The following is a 22,978-nucleotide window of genomic DNA, read 5'->3' as shown; positions in this document are numbered from 1 at the left end:
CTGCACATTTAGAGTTGGACCGAACAGTTTAAACCCCCACCCCTAAATGTTGTATGCCGGACAGAAAACTATTGCAATTTTTAGTGTTTACAATGTGGTGTCCGAACGATAATGCTGCGATGATGTGTTGAGAAGAAATCCGCTTGACACTGTTCTTGATCGTAAAAGTTTATTACATCAAAGAATTCAGCATCAATTACAAGCTCTGCAGCAGCTTGGAGAGTGACCCAGCCCGATAACCACTCTGTCTCTCTGTACATCGAACACAGCTTATATAGGACATGTTTAGGTCTCTGCTAAAAACCATATAAGGGCACAGTCCCTTCATACACACTAACCTCTACTCCCCCTACCACTGGGTCAGAGGTCAAATTTCATAGTAGGGTTCACTCTTTGCACACCCATCAATCATTACTTCCCCTTAAGGGTTCACTGTGCCTCTCTCCAGCTCTGAGTCAGTGGTCAAGTTCTATAGGAGAGTTCACTCTTTGTACACCCATCAATCATTACTTCCCCATAAGGGTTCACTGTCCCCAGCTACAGAGCATTATGTTAAACTGTAATGGTCAAATGCACATATGTTATACACCACAACAAGAAAAAGCACAACATTTAAGCAGCATTAAGTATTTTTTATTCCACCATGTCTTAACATTATGTTCACCAGCTAGTTGCTAAATGTGTTTTCCTGCTGTTTGGTGCTGGGCAGGTAGTGTACAGTAGGTTTAAGTTGAGAACAGCTTTCTGTTGTTGTTGGAAGTGAGGTTAATGAGAGCGGTGAGTCTGAACAAAATCATTCAAGTTGCAGGCCATAAAACCAAATCAATTAGCTGAAGAATGCTAAAACTCTCTACAGATCTGATGCAAACTGCACGGGTGAAAAGTCAATAACATACACACCTTTCACATTACACATTGTCATGTCATGTCAGCTGGAGGGGCAGTTCCAGTCCCTCACAGATTACAAATAATGTAAACCTATTTTCCTTTAACCTCTTTCTGAAAAGGAGCCTTTAAGAAAATATGACTACTTTCAGTATAAAATCAAAAATGTACACCCATTGATCCGCTGAAGAATTCACACTAGTGGGCATTTTAAGTACCTTTTTGATTAGTGGTGTTGGAGGTTGCTGTGGAAGGATAATCAGTAGGTGAGTTAGAGTTTTCTCACCCCTTAATTAAAAGCTAATGTCTCTTACTAAGTTGAATTCTGGATATTCCAAGCCAGGCGTAACACACTAACAAGGCAATGATTCATAGTGACCACATGTGTAGACGTATCTAACTCTGTAGTACAATAATATGTCTTTTTATTATTTAGCCAGTTGTCTGAGTGTTATTCAGACAATTAATTCAGAATTATTCCCTTTCTAGTTCATTCAATGCTTACACCTTCTATCAAATTAGTGTAATATCCTATGTTCTGTTGGGTAACCCCCAAAGCTATCTGTTGGTTTCCTTCTTCTCATGACCACCCACACCCAAACCAATCATATGTCAAAAACACAGCATTCATATTATATTATCTTCACCACCTTTAGGTTCACTATGATGCTCTCCCAAATAATTACAACCATCATGTTACTTCACTGCATAATGCTGTTGTCACAGCCACTGGACTTTCTATGCTGTAATTGTGAAACGCAAGGTTGCCTACAGACTCTTGACAAAGCATCTAGCCCAGATCACAAATCCACTAGAGTCATCTGGTCCTCGAGCAGTCAGTGCTGAGCTTGTAAGTCCTCTGTACTGTACTACAAGAAGGACACCAAGGCATATACATCCAAATACAAGATACTGTGCGTCCGCAAGATGAGAATCAGAGGACAAATGGCCTACCTGAGGGATTTAATATAGATTTCAATGAGAACTGAGGAGGGTACAAGAAGCACAACTAACCTAAAAACTAACTCTCCTGAAGTGGTGACATGGTGTGAGCCTGGTGATGTCTGCCTCCCCCTCCCCCCCTAGATAGCCCCAGAGGTACCGCTAGCAAGACTGGTGAGCAAAGTATTGCAATGTCCCAAAACTGTTTAACTGTTAAATGTGTGAGGGGTTATAAAAGTGTAACTGGAGAGAGACACCACAAAAAAGGACTGGTTTAAGGGAAGGTCCAGGTCAGGTTTTATTTTATCTGTTGTCAGACACAGTTTTCTACAGGTCAAAAAGAACCTGCATAAATGAGATGATTACAGAGTGTCAGCCCTGCTCTATATCTGACTATAAAACCCCAAAACATTGTCTCTTAATTTCTTCCAGCAGGAGTGCTGTTGTGTCCATGAGCATTTCATTTCAGTGTTTTCCCGAGGTTTGTGTAAGCCTTAGGTGCACGTATTTGGTGACGGTAGTTCCTGTTATGACCATGGGGTCATATTTTGTCTGTGTTTATCTCTCACCCTGCAGCTGTCTCCTCCCTTAGAGTGTGAGTGAGTGTATGCAGATAATGGAAAACAGGTGTGCACACAGGATTGGTCCTGCAGAGCTGATTGGAGCCTCCTGATTGGTCACCTGGATGACAGCAGCCATTTTAAGCCCCATCTGACAGGAACTTCTCTCTCTCTGCCGTTCCCAACCTGAGCCTGTGTACTCTTTGTTTTCATTGTGAGTAGAGAACTGTTGTGAGCATACTAGACTTTGTGAGTGAACCTGTGTAGTGAACACATTAGACTTTGAATAGCTTAACTTTCTAACTCCGGTTATTGTCTTTTTTTTGATGGCTTAAGCCATTTTGTTTATGTACAGATGTTCTTTGTTGTAGCTTAGTTGTGTCAGTTACTAGCAGTTTTTTCTCCTGTTTTTGGAATTAGAAGCCTAGTTTAGAACTTTGTCTTTACTTTTTGTTTTTGGTTTAGGAAGGTTTTAGGTTTCTTAGAGTGTTTTGGGCACTGCTCATCTCTGATGATGAATAAACTGCTAAACTGTATCTCTTGTGTTCTGGCCTTGCTTGGGAATGGGAAGAGTGGGCAGCCACACCTTTTATGTTGCGTCCAGGAAACCCCTTGACCTTAGGACGTAACAATCCCTATTGGATCACATATAGTCTGTTGAAAAGAATCTTGGTGTCTGGTCAGTTCTGAGAAACAATATTACACAACTTAGTTACTTGTTTATCGACTCCAGACTGTACAGAACTCAGACGCCAGGTCTTTAGCCAGAACCAAGAAACATGAACCTATCACTCCTGTTCTAGCTTCTTTACACTGGCCCCCAGTATGTTTTAGAATAGATTTTAAGATTTTACTGGTGATCTTAAGGCTCTTCATAGCCTCACTCTATATCTGACATCTTACCTTACGCGCTCGTATGTACTTTGAGATCCTCGGGCAGAGGTCTTTTGTCAGTTTGACCAGTGTTGGGCAAGTTACTTAGAAATTGTATATATTACTAGTTATTACTCCTTTAAAAAGTAATATTATTACTTTACTTATTACTGGGTGATAAAAGTAACTAGTTACGTTACTCGTTATGTTACTTTCCAGTGTTTTCCCACAGAATGACCTGCTTTCACTACCCTTCACCCCCAAACAAAGCAGTCTCTCGCGACTTTTTAACTAATATCATATTCATAACAGCAGCAAGGAGTGTGGTTTTTACAATGCATATAGCCTAGGCCTAACGTTTCTTAACGCCACTAGCTGAAATAAAAAAATAAAGCAAGTAAATCCGGACATTCAAACAGCGGTTTTACTGCAAATGTAGCCTAAGAGCAGTATTCCGTAGTTACAAAACGTTGCGTTAACGCCACTCTCTCCTGATGAGTCCAAGCATCAGCGACAGCAGCTGCTGGGTTTCTTTCTGTAAGTTTCACGTCGCTGTGCTGCTTCAGCAGATGCTTCAATAAATCAGATGTAGAAATGTTCATGGTTGAAAGGTTTTTGCTGGTCGCACAGAGTTTAGACTAGACGACAATTTATTTGCATCAGACTGTGACACAATAATGGCAGCAGCTACTTACAGCTGTGGAAACAACGCCTCTCCCCCTAGTTCTACTTTCTTCCTTTAGTGTTTGGCTATTAGTGGACATGAACAAAAAAGTCCTGCTGAGCTGCCGCACAGTCGTGGATTTACGTCAAGGATGGTGCGTTCAGTAACGAGTAACGCAGCGTTACTTGCATTAGTAACTAGTAATAATGTTACCCTTTTAGAAAAGTAATTAGTTACACTACTTAGTTACTGGGAAAAGTAATATTATTACAGTAACTAGTAACGCGTTACTGCCCAACACTGGTTCTGATTTTACTTTAGTCTTCACCACTGAGATAAGGACTCAGCCTTGTACACGAGGCGCGTGCACTACCCACTGCTAACCGCACCCCAAAAGCTGATAATGTAAGACTTGGAAAAGTAGTCTATAAATAAATATTATAATTATTTTTATTTATAATATATATTTAATGATGATAATATAACTTGGAATAATCTGCTTGTTACACAATGAAAAGCTCATGTCATGGAAAACTAGACTGCATTTAATAATAACACCTTCTGACCTGTCACCATGACTATCATTGATCAGTTGATCCCAGAGCTGTGCAGGAGAACTGCTGCTACATAAATATCGGTCTGTCTTTGTCAGACTGCTATAGAACAAAGCCTTTCACTTTCTTCCAACTCTGTCAGTCTTCCAGCGCTGTACGTTATATTATTAAACTAGTCACTATCACAAGCAGCAGATGTCAACCTACACAACACAACTCCCTCACTCTCACTTCCAGTGTAGACACGAAGACAAAACAACAAATTCGGAGCACTTCCTTATTGCTGAAATGAATAAGGGGCCTTTTGCTTTTTTTTCTTATATATAAATGATCTACCTGAAAGCAGATGATCCAATCATCATGTAACAGCAGAAACTCTTCATCAGGCTTCAGAGCTGTTAACTAGGCAACTAGTCAATATCTCCCAGTGGCTGCAGGATACCTGCTTAATTCACAATCAATATTGACCAAAAGGAAATTGAGGAAGAAAGTGAATACTTATAATCTAGATTTAAATATGAAGGTGTCATTTGGGATTCGCAACACACGTTTGATGCCCATATTAGGAAAGTGTCCAAAAAACTGATTTCTTTTAGCATTTTTAAAATTTTTTAGTTCAGTCTTAATTGGGTTATCTAATTTACTGCACTTCATTCTCCTCATACAACTATTATACTAAAAATAGGAAAAATACTATTCATCTCATGTACTCACTCCTGGTTGTGAAAGGTAACCATGGTGTCTGTTTTGCATGAGGTCTAATTGTACAGTATTATATTATTCAGTATCATGTATTAATCTACTAAAACTACACTAAATAAAACAGCATTTGAATTGGAATGTAATTTTACTACTTTCCCAGTGCATGGTCACTGCACTTGATCTGTGCCAGAATGACCTTATGGCGCTTAAATCTTCTCTGGTTGAGAGGATCCCTCAGAAAAATAAGGTTTTCATAGATTTAACACATAATTTTTCATCTGAACATGAAAAAAAATCCCCTACAGCATCATGGTAAATATCAACTCCCTGCATGCCCTCAGATTATCTCCGCATTTTAATATATCACCACCTGAAGCTGTGCGTGACACCAACACTGAGCAATGCTGGTATTTAGGGGGAATCCTCAAGGAGCAAACAACGACTTAATCTCCCAACGGGGAAAGATGGAAGATGGAACATATCAAGGGGGAAGGAGAGGAAACGTTAACAAAGCAATAACATGGGAGAGGTTTAGATAAAGAAAGGGAGCGGACTTAAGCAGAAGAAAAAAGTCTAAGCAGATTGTGATGTTTATTATTGTAGTTCTAGGTTTATTTTCTAGTGGCATGCATGTGTATATCATGCACTGCAATGTCTGTCCTTTTCCCTCTTGCACTTCTGGTAGTTTAATGTCAGAATAGAAAAGTGTTTTGGGTAAGATGATTTAGACCACATAGACTTAGCTGGAAGACTGCGGGAGCTAAATGGACAGTTGTAATGTGAGCTACAAGTGCAGTTTCTATCCAGGCTGTACATGAGGGCTGCCTTCATATATGACTGGATTGGCCTGGCCAGTGTGCTGTCCATTATGAGCCACCTACTATAATTTTGTGTATTGTTCAAACTGATGAGTGTAGCTATCGAGGAGCGTTGGTCTTGTAGCTCTCTATGACTACACTCTTCCTGCTTAATCTTGTTAATCACCTAATCCTGTGCAAATGGTCTTACTTGACTTACTTGACAGTTTGGTGCAGGATGTGCAAGCTTAGTAGAGGGGCTGGAGGTGTGGGGAGGCATGTCTAATTTACATGTTGTGTGTTCTTCACTGGCTTGCTACTATTACTAGTACTGGTAAGTCTACATTCTGAAATCCCCTGATTTAGTTCAGAGTAGGAGTGTGTTCTCCACAGCCTCACTGCGATGATGGGACTTCTGTAGTGTGCACACACTTGGGCTTTCATTAAGCTAGCTGTTGATGGTCGGTAATTGTAGGCTGACTGCTTGTTAAACCACAAGATCTAGCTTTTATTTCTACATATGTTAAATATAGAACGTGAGACCTGAGGCTGTGGAGGACTTGGAATTCTAGGGACTGGATGGAGAATTGTAGTACACCTTTGACGAAGCTGTTCTGAATAACGAAAGTAATGTAACTAATTACTAACATTTACTAATCAATTTCCCTGTGAATTTTCATCCACATCACACAGGATGCCCTGGACATATTTGTTTGCAAAAGTGGATAAAAATAAAAACATTTCATAGTAGTGTTATTGTGTAGGTATAAATGGCGAGTTGAGAAGACTGTATTGCGATCATTGCATTCACTGAGGTCAAATGCTGGGTTTAATCTTTTCTGTGTGAAAGACAGCACACTCCCTGCTCTCCCTGGCAGAATGAATGCACAGGACTTTATTTTGATTATGTCCCTATTTTAAAGTTAAGTTCTGAAATCTCTGATAATGGACTGCTTTAAAATTCCTTGCCATGATGCCCTGAAAAGACAAAACAGAATCATCTTTCAAACGCTTGATGACTCTGTCAAACTAGATACACAATACTGGACACAGCAAGACAAACATTTATCTTTAGTTTCCTCACATTGTGATAGGGATTTGGAAGTTTGGGGGATTCATAAAAACACCACGAGAATTTCCAATGAATCCTGAAATTTATGGAAAGCAGTAACACAAGGCCAGACTGCCTAAAAAAACTTAAATTAATCTTACAAGTCTGTCAGAGGAGCCCGTAAAAGGAACCCACTGTCAGTGAGAAAGAGAAGCTGTCAGTACTGCGGTCAGCAGTGTTTTTGATTCATCAACCAGCGTGTTCCAGGTGGGTGGAGCCCTCCATCTGTCTAATACCTAATAATAAGACTAAAATAACTGCCCCCAGACAGAACAGGGTGTGACATTTGTGGGATTCAATCTGAAGCTGAAAATGAATAAAAGAAAAAGTAAGAGATAGCGAGTTGAGAACTTACCTCCCATCTCTATCCCAATCATAAACGTCCACCTTGACTGTCCTGGAGGGAGGTGAGATGATGTAGCGGAGATGAGACAGACAGAGGTGAGATTCAGTGAGGAGAGAGATTGTCAGGGTGAGAAAGAGAAAGAGAAGCGTCACAGGGACAGGGGAGAGAAATCGACAGAGCGAGAGTAAGTCAGGAGGTAAACCGACAAAAACCAGTATAAAAAAGGACACCTGTTACGTAACAAGGTTAGATGCCTGACATAAAAGAGAATACACCAGTATTTTTGGAACTGATCCTTATATGCAATGAAAACACATACCCATACACCCCCACTCTGAGTGCTATGTATCCCTGACTCTTGTGCTCCATAGCATACCCTCCATGACAATACAGCATAATGAAAGATTAAATGGCAGTGCCAATGCCTGCCACTCTTGCATCAAATATCCATCAAGAACAGTATCCGCAGTAGAACACATATAACATCTTGATTATATTTTTCCTACAGTGGTCGGAGACTAACCAGTACACCTGTGTTTGCTGGAAAATAATCAAGGCCCTAAACTAGAATTTTGGCCCCTCTACAAGACAGGGCCTCTAAATTAGGTAATAGTGCAGGACCTGAATGGATGTCTCTATCATTTCAATTTACCCGGTGCTTTATTGGTGCATATTCAGAAACAAATTTGCAACTAATAAAATGATCACAAACTACGTGACACACAATGAACCTGGTGGTTCTGGGACCCCTCGGCATCTGGGGGCGGGCTGCCTGTTCAGTTGATAATCCAGCCTCAGTAATAATATACTGTTAACCCTCTGAAACCTGATTTCACTTCCATCATATTGAGGTACAGCTACAGTATGTGTCAGAATTTGCTCCTCAGTTGACCTCGGCCCATCTCAAGTCCCTGCTCCCTAGGTTATGTTTTTCTTTGTTTTATGTCACTCATTGATTTTTTCCTGTTTTATTTTGAAATACCACACCTTTCGTTTCAAATACTTCGCTTCCTACCCTCATTATCCTTCCGTAACGTATTTAGTCTGTGTCTTCCCCTGTCTCAGTGCTAGTTCGTCTTTGTACCCTGTGTCAAGTGTTCCAGCCTTTTCCCTAGTGTTAGTTCTCCTGGTATTTTTTGATCTTTGCTTAGTTTTCCTGAACCTACTCCCTGTTTGGACAGCTTGTCCTGGATTTGTACTGGCCTGCTTGCACTATTGTGACATTATACGAACAGTATGATGCTGATGAGACACTGAATGTAATATTCAAATCCAAAATGTCAAAGCAAAAATTGAGCGAACGGGAGTAAACGGTGCATTTGTTGGGGACTATTTTTAGCAGCAGATTAATTAATGTGTTGTTGGTAATGAAGGAACATGTCGCCCAGTGCAACAGTATGGCTCACCGATGTGACAACAACGGAGCTCTATGGCACAGAACAATTAGATCTATCAGGCTTTGGATAGACAGACAATACTTGTCAGTACAATCATCGCTGTTGTGGAATTTCTTGTCAGTAAGAAAAAATCTGACTGTCGCCTGGGTTTTTATTAATGGACCAAGGCAGTGTGGTGGCCACTGAGGTTGAAGAGGATAATATTTGACAAGCCAACACCTTCTTATGGCAAACATGGGTCAATTGTCCATTCTACTACAGCATTTTTTGTGGTCTTTTGTGTACATTTTGCTTTTGTCCAACACAACCTAGCAACAGTAAAGTCAAATGATGAAATGAAGGAAAGAGGCCAGTTTAAAAACAAAAAGAAGACAAAAATGTGTGTGTGTTTGAGTATTCCTGTAGTTCTATCATCATCAGAACCAAATTAGGATTTGGGCTTAAGGTTAAAACAAGAATTAGGTTTATTTTAGGATAAAGTTTAATTTCAAACTTGGATTAAAGTTTTATAGCCAGTGTAAGTATAATAATTTAGATATTTGTGACATTATTGCTGCATCGCCCTTATGTTGGTCTCAATAACACCAGCACTGGCCTGAGACCAAGAGCACGGCCGACTGCTGGCATTATTCTGACCACCACAGAGGTCTCATCCTTATACATTCAGCAGGCTGTGTCCTTACTTTTTTTGTGTAATACCAAAGAAAAAAACATCTCAACACGTCAGTATTTCAAGTAGCAGATTAAAGGTTTTAATAGGAAACTAGACCTAAACCTAAATATATTAAGTATATTAAAGGGATATTTCAGTTTTTTCTTTAAGTGATGGTACTCATCCATAGTCATTTTGGAGCAGAGAGTTGTACTGGCTTGGAAGCTAAGCAATAAACTGGTGTGGTCAGGGTCAGCAGCAAATCATATTTCAGCCACCTAAAAGAAGCCACCTGAAAATTTCCTTTCCATTTCCTTTGGAACTACATTTCAGGACTGTAAAAATTTCTACACATAAGGCTGTCTGATAGCAAGGTAAAGAGCTGAAAAAATGCAATATGTAGTGTACAATTGAACTGATAGACGATACTCGAAGATGTTTTGTCCGTACATACATGGAATGGATTCTCCAGGATACAAATGGTAATATAAGGTGACCTTGAGTGCCATGAAAGGCGCCATCAAATAAAATGTTTTATTATTATTATTATAGTCATCACCCATGAACAATATTACTGTTTGTATCCTGGAGAAGCCATTCCAATACGGACTACCCAAATCACACAAAGAAGGAGCCCCAGACTTTAACTTTCCTTAGATAACTATGACCTGGATGACTGAGAAGCTTCCCAGACAATTGAACTGATATTGATTCTGTTCTGCGGAACAACTCTCTGCTTCTTCAAACTTGGAATATGGATAGGTACTTCATAAAGCCCCACTTAAAAAATCCAAACTGTCCCATTCATTTTTTGGAATGCAAATTGTTATACTGTATGTTCTGGTTCTCCCCCTTAAGGACATCATGCTTATCCAGTGTAGTCACGTTTACAACCAGTTCTTCCTGAATGCAATATGAACCACATTTAATGCCAAGGGAAAAGTGTTTGAAGCTGCTTAAAACCAACAGGATGAAGGTACGATGATTTCATAAATGGCACTTACTACCCTTAGATTTCTTCAACAATTTTAAACTAGAAAGGAGCAAATCTTTTTCCCACAGAACATCACTCCATGCAGTTTTTGTGACTAATGATTTCATAATCATAATAACATCTCCCAAAGCCTCTGATCCCTGTGCTGCCCTCTCACCTGTCATAGTCTCCATTACAGAGTGCTCGAACAGGGATGGTAAACGGCTGCCAAACAGGGTTCAGATTGTTCTTGATCACCTCAGTCTTGTGGCAGATGGTGAACCTGGAAATGCAAAATGACAACATGGTGAGGAGGATGATTCTAAAAATAAAAACAACTACAGGAAGATGGAAGTTAGGGTGGACAGGAAATGTTTCAGAAATGTTACTACAGTGGTTTGATCACCACTTCCTTTAGAATGTAATATGTAAAGTAAAGGATATGTGCATATATGTGTCTAATATTGTTTTGCTCCCTGGGTAAGCATTCAAATTTAGCTCATTCAGACACACAGACAGTCTCTCAGAATACACCTCAACTAAATTAAATTTTCAGCATGAAACTGCAGAAACAGAACATGCTCACAGAGGGGTTTGATCCTGAAGTGTATGTGTGAAATATTGAAGGATACAGTAAGTGCAGATTAGAACTTTCTGTCTCAGTGTCAAGAAAATCTATTAGCCCTTCTTCCATCTGATGGGAAAGAATCTTCCAGAGTCCTGATGGGACTGGATCCAAGAGAGAAATCTGCTATCAGATTTTCAGTTGAAACAGAGGAGCGTCACACTCACCTCAGCTCAAGGGCTACCAGATGGATTATACTATAAATCATTTAACACACACACCAAACAAAAACACACACTTACGTCCCATCCTCATTGCTCCGGTAGAAGACGAGGAAAGGGTCGGACTTGCCAAAGAAATCCTTTTTATCCAGCTTGTTGGCACAGAGCTGCATGGTGGCTATGTCCTGGAAGAAACAACAACACCTTCCATTAATGTTTTTAAATTAAACACCATTTACTCATTAGTTGACCTGGCCTTGAGCATTGTTGCTTCTAAGAAACGTTACCTTCCTCAGGCCCAGAAAAACACATTATGACCTGATTAGAACAGAAAACCCACAGATTAAGACTTGGTTGTCTTTACTTGACTAAATGTAAGGTTTGATCTTTGAGATCTGAGACTTCAATTCAGTTGCCAGTTTATTAGGTACAACTAGATTGCATTAGTATTAAAGGATCAGTGTGTAATAATTAGGAGGATATATTGACAGAAAGGCAATATATTAGTTACTGTATATTACCGTAAAACTTCAATTAATAGCCGAGTTATATAAGTTCTTTGGACGTATAAAAACCTCTAAAACCCTGCGGGTCACCTGCTTTAGCTGCTTCTAAGCTGCTCAGATCATTAATACAAATATTAGACCTAATGTTTAAACATATGATCAATATGTCAGCATGGACATGCTGGACATTGTTATTCTCCACAATTTAATCGTTCAGTTCATTTAACGGAAACAACGATCCCCAAAGTCTAATTATTGTAGATTTACTGGTGTAACCTGCAAGACATGAAAAGAAAAAAAAAGTGCTGACTCCTGTTACCTTTGAAGTGCTCATTAAGTCTGAATGTGTCCGTTAGTTCATTATTTATATTCCTTTAGTCTGTAAGGGTCCACCGATCAAAAGAATCAAACAGCTTTTCATTTCATTGAAAAATTAATTCAACTTATGAATCCTGTCATGTGAAGTCCATCGCTCTCTGTCTGCTAACTTCTGCCACACTTTTCTCATCCTGCACCTTACGTTGCTGCCTTCAAAATAAAAGCGCATAAGCTGTCTGTTGAGTTAGATCAAATGAGTGATGTGTATTTGATATTATTGGATAATTTAAAAAAGTAAGATAAAAGTAATATTCTGTTTGAAATAAACAAACTGTTTCATAGTAACCTATTTCACTTTTGTGCGAGAGAAATTAAAGGCCCGTCCCATATGGACGCCTGTCCCAAATAAAGGCAGGGTCAATTCTGTGATTTTAGCAAATAAAAGCTTTTGCAAAAATTTAATTTGTTATGTGGTTATAATAGTAAGTTTGCTGTCCATGCAGAGTGAACTAGATGTATGACTGTTATAAGCTCTGATAATAATAATAATCCAACACATCTTTGTAGAAGCGTCAATTCCACATTCCGACTTAAGAGGACATGAACACGCACTGAAGAATGACTTCACAACTTGGGAAATAAAACCATCCGAGAAGAACTTGAATTTACTTTATTTGAGTTGATGGTTGCAATGTGCAACTGTCACAACTAGATGCCACTAAAACTTACAGACTGAAAATTTAAGTGAATTAATAAATTACGAATAACAATAGTGGAAAGTAGCTAAATATATTTAAGTGTCCTTCTTTTGCCCTACTCCACTACATTTCAGAGGGAAATATTGTACATTTTACTGCATTTATTTGACAGTTATAGTTACTAACAGATTAAGATTTTTCATTTAAAAACATAAATATAAATACAGCGCATTGTTAAAGATCAAAGCCATGGTTCCCATCCTTTTTGGCCTGTGACCTCGATGTCACATTTCAGATGTCTATCAGCTGTTAGCAGTTTCACCAAAGAGAAACTGACAATGTCACTGATGCTTTTATTTGAATAAGTCACTTGAATATTCAAGACCTGAAGGGGTCAAATTATTAAATATTTAACAAAAACCGTCAACTGATCACACCCAAGATTTATCTTGTGGCCCATTGGAGGGGCTTTCTTTGAATTTATGTGTTTATTTTGATTGTTAAAAGGGCACGCCAGTGATTATTGTTATTTATTATCTGTATTGTATATCCATTAGGTTTGGGAATTCACAAGAGAGATTAAAAACACAATAGTCCAATTGAGTTATACTGTCTTTCATTTAGTATTAGTCGAGCTCCAAAAAAACACAGATTCCGATGCATCCCGCACTACATCTTGATACTAGTGGGTTTTGTTACACCCTCCCTGTCTGGTAACATTAAAGTCTTTCAAATACCACATCCCCAGTTTGTAATGCAAGTTATTTTGTTATAAATTGTTATTTTTCTAGCCCAAGCTTGGGTAACCTTGATGACATCATCCAGAGCCACAGAAGACATGAATAAAATAATTTTCACACATTGAGTAGTACTCTTTGTACATTGAGTACAAGATGAGCAAACTGATCTTGATGTAAAATTGAAAAGTGCCCCTTTCTTAAACTGGTGAAAAAGACAGTAACAACACTTTCTTTGTGCTATTTTTCTTTGGCACTGGTGAAACTAACTAATTAACTAATCTTTGAGGACACACTCAAAAAAATGAATAACGATTTTCACTCAGCCTTTCATGTTTATTTGATAAGTGACCTAGCGTGCGTGCAATACAATGCTATCGAAGAGTCCCCATACAAATAGTGAACTTGTACTCACCTCCACTGTGTCCATTATTATGTAATATCAGGTCACCCTGTTGGGCAATTTTCACTTACTTTAACATACATCAGTTTGATACCACTGAGGTTTACAACAATTATGTCATAAAGGGTTTATATCAGGCTAAATAAATGAATAAGAATATAAATTAAAACTGTGCTCATTCCCCAACCTTTCAAGCAACATGATAATGACATATACACACGTGGAGGGTTGAAAACAATCCATTACATTTATTAATTTAATCTGGTAATTAATTTAATTTATTAATTTACAATTACTATATATGAGGTTGCACGCCTCTGGAGCAACTAGGGGTTAAGTGTGTTGCTCAGGGACACAATGGTGGATGTGGGGAACAGTGGGGAATTGAGTCTCTCACACCAAAGGCATGGGTTGCCACCCCAATCCAGCATGACTTGCTGACAGAGCTAATGGGAGATCAATGTGAAGAGTTGTTCTTGTGCCGTACATTTCTTAAACTGCAAAAGGAATGGGTGGAAAAGGATTTCATTAATATGGTGGATAGCTTTGCACAGAAACTGGCAAAGAAGAAGTTTACAGCTTTTTAAAGAACATGTACATGAACAACAGCAACTCAAATAAATCAGGAACATAAGGTAAAGACACACAGATAGAACTGATAATTCATCCATGACATTCACAAACCATAACTAATAATGTGAACAAAAACTTTGTGTTCTGAAGTCCTCAAGGAATCCTCACAGTCATATGTATGATATGGTATGAGGAAGGTTACACCAAACTGCTTCTTCACTATTTAAATCATTACCAGCATGCATGGAATTTTGCCTGTAAAAGTGCACGCTGTAATACCATGGCGCGCATGTTTGTGTGTGGAGTATGTGTGCTTGCATAAGCTTCTCTCTTTGATTGGAGTCTCTACTTATTTACCCACTGTGGCAAGAAAAATGAACTTTAAGACTGGATAAATAATTCATGAGCGGCTCTCATCGTCACTTTGAAGGAAAAGTACAAATTCACTTTCCTTCCACTTGATGCATATGACAAAATTATTCTAAGTCTGGGCGGTCATTTAAATTCCCTCGGCAAAGTTAAAAATGGAAACACACTGCGTGACTGTTATGAATTCAGACTTTTGTGCTTAACTTTCTGACCCCTGTCTAGGGGTGGCTTCAGTATTTTCAACCTGGATGGTTTTGTGTCTATGTACACCGAGCGTGTGTGTGTGTCCTGAGTATGATCAGATACTAACCCGGCAGTTACTGAGCTCCTCGGCTGTGAAGATGATGGTTCCACATTTCTTCCCAGGAATCCCACTGAGAGAGAGAGAGAGAGAGAGAGAGAGAGAGAGGGAGAGAGGGAGAGAGAGAGAGAGGAACAATGGTGGACTACAAAAGCAATAAAGACTCATCCTGCAGTTATTTGGGGTTGTGTATGCTGGTCCAGGAATTGGTCATGGTAATTTTGTGCCCGAAAGCAAGTATGCAAATACCAATATTGGAATCAAAAAATGGAATAATAACAATAATGATTAACCTTCAACAAAAAAAACACTGACTAACAGATAAAAGACAGATGACTGGACAAACAGTTTTCGTGCATCTGCAGATTATGCTCCGGTGTGTGATTTCCTCTCAACAGGACGAAACATGTTGAAACATGTAGATTAAGGTTTTCTTTGCTGCAAATCATGTCAGACAGTAAGCCTCCATCTGCTGATCCCATTGCAGCCAATCACATTACATCCAGGTCATTAATCACAGCAGCAGTGGCAGACGCACTGACCCAAGATCAGATCCTCAGCACTCACAATTATCATCTAAAGGAAGAAAAAGAGGACACGTCACCAGTCTTCTGTCTGATCACTTCTCTGTTCCTGCCTCCTAATTTCTCTCAGGGGAGATTGGACTTTTTATTCAGTGATGAATTGCGGAACAATCTTGGTAATTGTATTTAAATTGAATCTGGATTAGAAAACGAGGCCTGAAGTGATTTCTCAAAGGGATGGATCCCCAGGTACAGCCGCTGCTTAGTGCCATTTTCTGCTCTGCCTTTAAGCTGCTGGAAGATGCCTTGTTACAGATTTTGCTGCTGTACATTCTCCAGAGTTTCATGACCCACTCCAAAACAACAGACAAGGAATTTTCAGGTAACAAAGCAAATTTTATTTTCTGCTATCTCCTCTCCTGTCCTACAACAACAAACAACAATAGACACAAAAACACACAGAAAATATAAAAGTAAATCAAGATTAAAGTTACATTAACATGACTAAATATGTCAAATGTTTTAGGAAATCTTAAAGCCACCACTATTGATTTTGATTTCTCGAATTTCCCGACAGCTTCAGTGATGTTTACAGGTTTTCAATGTAGTGAGTCTCCAGGACACCACATGTGGTCATCCGAGTGGGTCCCAGGGAAATTAAGTGGGTCTCAATAAAATGTGTGTACTTTGATTGTAGTGTTAATAATGCAACAATAATAATAATTTCTGTAATGAAAGCAGGAATTTGTGTATGTGGGGTGTGTGGGTACTTCGATTATGTCAAGAACCGTTCATCCAATCAACCTCATATATGGCGAGTGTGTTGCTGCGGACCCAAGAGAATGAATAAACGTTGAATAATCCACAGTACAGTGCGAGCCGTTCCATTTTGCAACAGATCGGGGTATGCTGGTGGGGGCGGGGCTTATGTGCCCTGATTGTTGTGTTGTTTCAGGGTTATTAATGCTGTTTTATTACTCAAAAATATCTCACTGGAAACAAATCTAAAATGTCAGTACAATAAATGATATTCTTGACATGAAAATACTGTGTGAAGTTTAGAAAGAATGAAAAACTCAGACATCAGTCCTTCCCCCTGTCCTCCTCCTCCTGCCTCTGCGGCTGTGATTCACTGCCTGGTACAGTGAGGAGCAGCTGGTTTGTCTCCGCCAGCAGCAAGACAAGAATTTGCCAGATTTTAAGATTCACAGCAAACTAAGCTACACAGCTGCATACAGACAGCTTTCATTATTGTTTTCTTGTTTGTAACAATTTGCAATTAGCTGTGTTTATGTAAAACATAGCAGCAGTGGATGAGAAACAGAGCAGATTAAAATATTGCTTTCCACATGTTTATGCTTGTTTAACAGATGAATTGATTCCAACTTGTACTCCTGGAATGGTATTTCCGTGCAGGCCCCCCCATTTACACCACTGGGTACAGCTCAAATTCATGAATATAAAGTTTCAATGCACCCTAACACAGTATTTTCCTTGCTGCAAGTGGTATCCCAGTGCCTCAGCACATACTCCCTCATCGTAATTCTCCCTGGAACAAAACTAAGATTCTACAGTCCTGGCAGCGGCTCTGTGAGGCTGTAGGACTCGAGTTTGAGACTCGGACTCGAGTCACACTTAAGTCGCACACACAGTGACTTCAGACTTTACTTGAGACTCAAGGTGCGGGACTCGTGAACAATGTTTATTTTATAGGAAACATCCGATGAGCGTGCTGTTATTCCCCTCCCTGCTTTAAAACTTACATACAACAAGGCCCAAACAAAGACGCGCTGAACGCAAAATAGGTTAGCAACCTGTGGTGAGTGAACAAGTTTAGCTCAGCATTGAAAATCTAACGTTAGCTTGCTTCTTGCTTCAGCTACGACCTACGGGAGGTTAACTCCGACTGTCATTTGTTATGAAAAGATGAATGAGCGTTTGTTTACTTGCCAAACTTGTGGTGGTCGGTTAATGTAATCATTTACTCACGTTAATTATTAACGTCGGCTGCAAACAGGTTACAGTTTATTGTTGATCATGTAACGTTACAGTTTTATTTAGTTATAACGTTACACTGATTTGAGAGTCTGGGGGATCTGTTGACTTATAGTAGTTTATAAGCTGTGATTAGTTGTCGCAATAAGCATTACATGGTTGTGCTCTGTAAGTGAAAAACAGGTTACAGTTACAGGATTACTTATAGCTATGCAGTTTTATTAGCAACCTGGATGGAACATAGCAGATGATACAACATTCATTATAACCAGTGCTTAATTTATAAATGATTAGGTACATTATTTTAAAGAGGTGGTATTATGCTCATTTATAGGTTCAAAATCCTATCTAGGTGTTGAACCAGAACAGGTTTACATGGTTTAATTTTCTAAAAACAGCATATTTTTTGTCATACTGCACATTGCTGCAGCTCCTCTTTTCACCCTGTGTTGAAGGCTTCGTTTTAGCTATGGAGTGATACATCTTGTCTCTAAATGATCTTTGTTGGGAGTTGCACATGCGCAGTCGAGTGTTAAATTAAGCGCATTTAGCTTTAAGGCTAAACGGCTGGACTACAAACAAGCTGTTTTCAGGCAGTTCAGATCAGAGCTTTCTGTGGGCTTTTTCACTCTGCAAACCTGTTACATGCACAAAAAAGGTATATAACTCATTAAAGGAGAGGGAAGAAGGTAAAAAGCATAATACCACCTCTTTAAAGGGCGAACAGAAACCATTAATAGCCACCAAATCAAATAGTAGGCTAAATAAGGAAATCCATTAGACTTACCCTATTAGGCTGGATGAACTATTGGATTTTATTTGTGTAGAAGGGCAGTGCAGTGACGCAGCGCACTTTAGAGGTGCCGGAGCGCAAAGCGCTTAAGTTAAGCACTGATTATAACCACAAGTTACTTGAGACTTGACTTGGACTCTAGCTCAGAGACTTGTGAGCATCTCTGCGCAGCGGTGACTTGAGCTAAAAGCATTAACAAGCTTGGTGATCTCCTGATGTCATTAATTATTGGGTCAACATTTCTATTTGTCCAATACTTTGGTTTTTGACAAAATACCCGCAAAACTCCATCAGCCCCAGCTTTACTTCCACAATACCTGGGCAATATTCTACATGTTTCTATATTCTTCATCATGTGTTTATCCTTAAGACCCCTGACTTATTTCAGTTCTTTCTAACTAATTTGCTCTACACAGATCCAAAATCTGACACTACGTGGTGAGACCACACCCAACAAGTGTCTCATTTCCTTCTTCATGGTCCCAAATATCTCAGGCTCTGTGTGCGAATTGATTACACAGTGAGGGAAAAAAGCTGCGTAATTAAAAGTTTTCAAGTCACATCAAAACTAGAAAAATAGTTGGTAAACCTTTGTCATCCACTTGACAATTCCCTGTGGCTGGGAGTCACACTCCACCTCACAACACGACACAGCGATTCGTTCCATTCACTTGAATGCTGTGAGCCGGCCGCCTGATGCCGTGCTGTGATTATAATGCCGGCTGAGATTCAAAATCCATGACACATACACAGGCACAAGCACACACAAACACATGCACACAATCCAGAACCACAGATGATAATATTACACACACACACAATAAATTCTCCTTGAGATGCTGTTTCCTGTAACCTTGAACAATGGTTTTGCCTCAGTGAGTCTATTGTCCATTCCTCAGCCTCTTTTGTGAACACAGTCACGTAACCCAGGCTACGTGAGGGCAGGTAGAACTGAAACACCTTCACTTAAAAGAAGAATTAATTCCTACACTTTCCTCTCAGTATGGTTTTCTTTTTAATCAATCTCTGCTGACCCTCCTACTTTAATGAAGAACACTAACAGTGATGTATGAGCGTCTGCAGGCCGCATTCACTCTGATAATGACTTTTGCATGGTCACGGCGGGCGATGGGAATACCTGCAGCGTGGCACACTTACACACACACAGACACACATACAATACACCACCTGTCAGGGGATTCTATTCCCATTCTTAACGCAACAGTGCTACTAAAAGCTCAATTGTGGTAAAGCTGCTGCTACTTGACTGGAGCTGAAGCACAGCAGGGTGGAAGAAATCGATACAGCAAAGATGAAGAAAATAACTTAAAGGTACAAGTGATCAAAGAAAGTATGTGTGGATGTGTGTACGTTTGTGTGTGTGTGTGTGTGAAGTCCTTCAGCAGGAGCTTTCCCACACATATCTTGTCCTCCTCCCACTGCCTGATGTGGGTCCCACACATGTTATACAAGCTCCCACACATACAAACACACACACGCAGACACAAAGTTACACAACTCTGAACAGGCACAGTAATATACAAAACTGCATAAAAAAGCTTCAAAGTCTCTGCTTTTGGCAGTAGTTGATTTAGTTTTACAGTTACATGAAGCTAGGGGACTTGCAAGATAACAATATCCAAAAATGCAGCAGCGACCATCTAGACTTATGTTAAACACTTGATCTAGACTTCTAGTCTTAAACCAATACCTGAACCCGGTCTGTGTGCTTAAGACCTTTTTGCTATATTTCTTTTTTTCCTAATCATTTGGCCACCCTGCTATAGTGCAACACATGCTAAGCACTTTAATGACCATCACATCATTTGACACTTCTCAATGGACGCCCACACAAATAGTCAAGGTATAGAAGTTGGGACGTGCCAATCTGGGGAGTGAATGTGATACACTCCTGCTTTTATGGAGAGTTCATATTGACCATTAACCTTTTTCCTCCTACAGGCTTGCAGCATCTTTGAAATCAATATATCTTTTTGAAAAAGATTTGAATTAATTCTAGTACACAGTTCTATTTCCAACATGTCATCTTGTTTATTATTACTGTTATCACTGTCGTGGGGATCTTATTCCATTTTAACTTCTGTATTATTTTAAATGCCTGATTTTATTTGCCTCAGTCCTGAAATGTTTTAAAACCTTGTTCATCCATGTAAAGCAATTTGTAACTTTGTTTTGATAAGTGCTGTATAAATAAAGGTAATTATATATATTATTCTTTCCAATAATGTAATGTGTGTCTTTTGATTAGACCCTCTCTGCCAGATAAATGCCAACTGCTTTTGAACTTCAAGTCTCCACTTTGTAACCCAGTCCTTAAAAAGACCAAGCAGAGGTTACATGTTGTCGACAAAACCTCAGATTTTAACATGACAGACCACTGTTCAGCGTGATCATTCCCTACCCTTAACTACATGTTTATTATTGAAACCATGACGACAAAGGTCCCCCAACCACAGAGTACTAATTTTAACACAAAACATAATGTTTCCCTAACCCTTACCAAGTTGTTTTTGTGCCTAAAGGATGGAGATGGATTAAAAACACAGATGTGTGCAGTGGCACTGCTCCTCTGGGTACCAAAGCAGGAAGAGTCTATTTCACTGGAAATCTCCTTTAACACAATGCTCATCTCAATGCTTATTAAATGGTAGTGGGAAATTTTAGGTTATGCGCAGTTTCTCAATATTATAAAGTCTGTGTGGCGACATCATGTACTTGTGGCGAGTATACAACATAATTAACAAGGGCTCCCACGAGTAGATGTGGGCAGCAAGCTCTCAGGCTCCTGACTCTGTGTGCAGTGCAGGAGATCCCTGTCAGATCTATAAATAAATGCATGGAAATGAATGTAAATGCAACTCTTTCAAATCAGTGAAGCACCTGGATGGCTTCCACGGCTACCTTTAATAGGTAACGGTGTCTCATGTGGGGGGGGGTGTGACTGGCTGTTGTGTGAGATGATTGAGGAAGGATATGTTCATGCATGTATAAACTAAAATGACATAGAATCAATTTTGATACTGTTTCATACTGTCCAAAGCATGAAAATATAGCGGTTAACCAGCAGGCACAATATGGTCTATATTTATTATTATACCACATTTTTTAAGCAACTTCCCAGCAGTATTCAGTATAACAATAATTCCTAATTATGTATTTAATTATATGATCTAGACACAGATAAGCAGCATAACATTCATGGGTGGATTAACCAATTGAAAATGATTAATTTAATAGAAGCAATTGTCAGAGTTACAAAAATAGGCTTTCCTTAAAGCATATAGTCATCTTAGATCTGGTAGAAAAAAATCTTAGTTAAAGATTTATTGCCAGCTACACAAAGAATATTACATCTTGAAAATATATGTACATGTATATCAGATTTATATCTTTGAGTGAAGGTTTTTGCAAAGGTGGAGCTTTTATCTTTCAGCAACAGATGTATAAAGCAGAGGAATGGGGACAGCTCCTTCAGATCTGCTTTAACAGTGATATATATCAGACAGCAGATTAACAGTGGCCATCTCGTATTCATGAGCAAAGATTAAACAGGACTTTGAATGCTATCAATAAAATATCTCATTTCAATTGCAGAGTATCTTTAGAAATTCATTTAAGTGAATGAAGTCCAACTGGAAATTTTCCTTCTCTGAAAGAAAATGTTATAATAAGAATCTAAAAATAACTTAGACTCTGGCTTTGATTAGCATAGTTTAGCTCTTCTTCCTTGAAGTTTTCTTTTTCTACATTTTTTTATGACACTTTTTCTAAACTGAAATATTCATGTTACTGTCTGGACCAGGCTGTGAGAGAACAAAGGGCATGAGGCCTACAAGGAGTTGAAAAAGCCTACATGAGGCCTCCACACAAAGAACCATCTTCATACAAATGAAACAAACACCGAAATCTCTGACTGTTAATTCACATTTATATTTACTCATTTAGCTGTAATCCAAATCAACTTACAATTGCTATACTGTATATGTCAGAGGTTGCACGCCTCTGGAGCAACTACAGGTTAAGTGTCTTGCAGTGGGAATCGAACCTGGGTCTCCGACTTCAGGGCTCGCTCGCCAGCCGTTGTTTACAAATAGCCACGTTAGCTATTGTTATGGCGGTTGATAAAAAAACGCATTTTACGGTATTTACTCACACTAAACACAGTAGCAACACGTCCACAGACAGCAGCTGGACAGCACTTTGTGTACGAAAATTGAACAGAGAGAGTACACAGAAGTACTAATCAACAGTTTAAACTACAGCTTTCACTAACTGTTGATACTCGGAGCAGCCATCTTGGAACACGAAGTCGGGGTAGAGCAGTTCTCCCAACTTTCTAAGTCAGCAATCCGACTTAAGGGGGCATTCCCTTTGAAACTGACTGGAAATTCCGACTTCCCATGTCAAATGGAGCGCAACATCACTCTCGCTGCCATCTGTCGCTAGTATTAGCTACACAAAGGAGGTCATTTAAGCCATTCTAAAGTTGCACGAGGGA

General features: G+C 39.3%; 1 protein-coding gene across 1 annotated transcript in view; it reads right to left on the bottom strand.

The window, feature by feature from the left end:
* The window catches only part of cpne9 (copine family member IX), a 203,475-nt gene that overhangs the window by 41,870 nt on the left and 138,627 nt on the right, over window positions 1-22,978 (bottom strand). The window contains exons 7-10 of the mRNA XM_038696360.1: window positions 15,157-15,220; window positions 11,324-11,427; window positions 10,635-10,739; window positions 7,444-7,485 (exon numbers count right to left, since the gene is read on the bottom strand). Coding sequence (XP_038552288.1) covers window positions 7,444-7,485; window positions 10,635-10,739; window positions 11,324-11,427; window positions 15,157-15,220 — 315 coding nt within the window. The remainder of the gene's footprint in view (window positions 1-7,443; window positions 7,486-10,634; window positions 10,740-11,323; window positions 11,428-15,156; window positions 15,221-22,978) is intronic.

The sequence above is a fragment of the Micropterus salmoides genome, unplaced genomic scaffold, assembly GCF_014851395.1.
Source record: "Micropterus salmoides isolate LMB-PRFRI ecotype aquatic unplaced genomic scaffold, ASM1485139v1 Ms_hic_scaffold_4, whole genome shotgun sequence".
Taxonomy (NCBI): domain Eukaryota; kingdom Metazoa; phylum Chordata; class Actinopteri; order Centrarchiformes; family Centrarchidae; genus Micropterus; species Micropterus salmoides.
The sequence above is the reverse complement of the archived record's forward strand: the minus strand, read 5'-3'. Positions and strand labels throughout refer to the sequence as shown.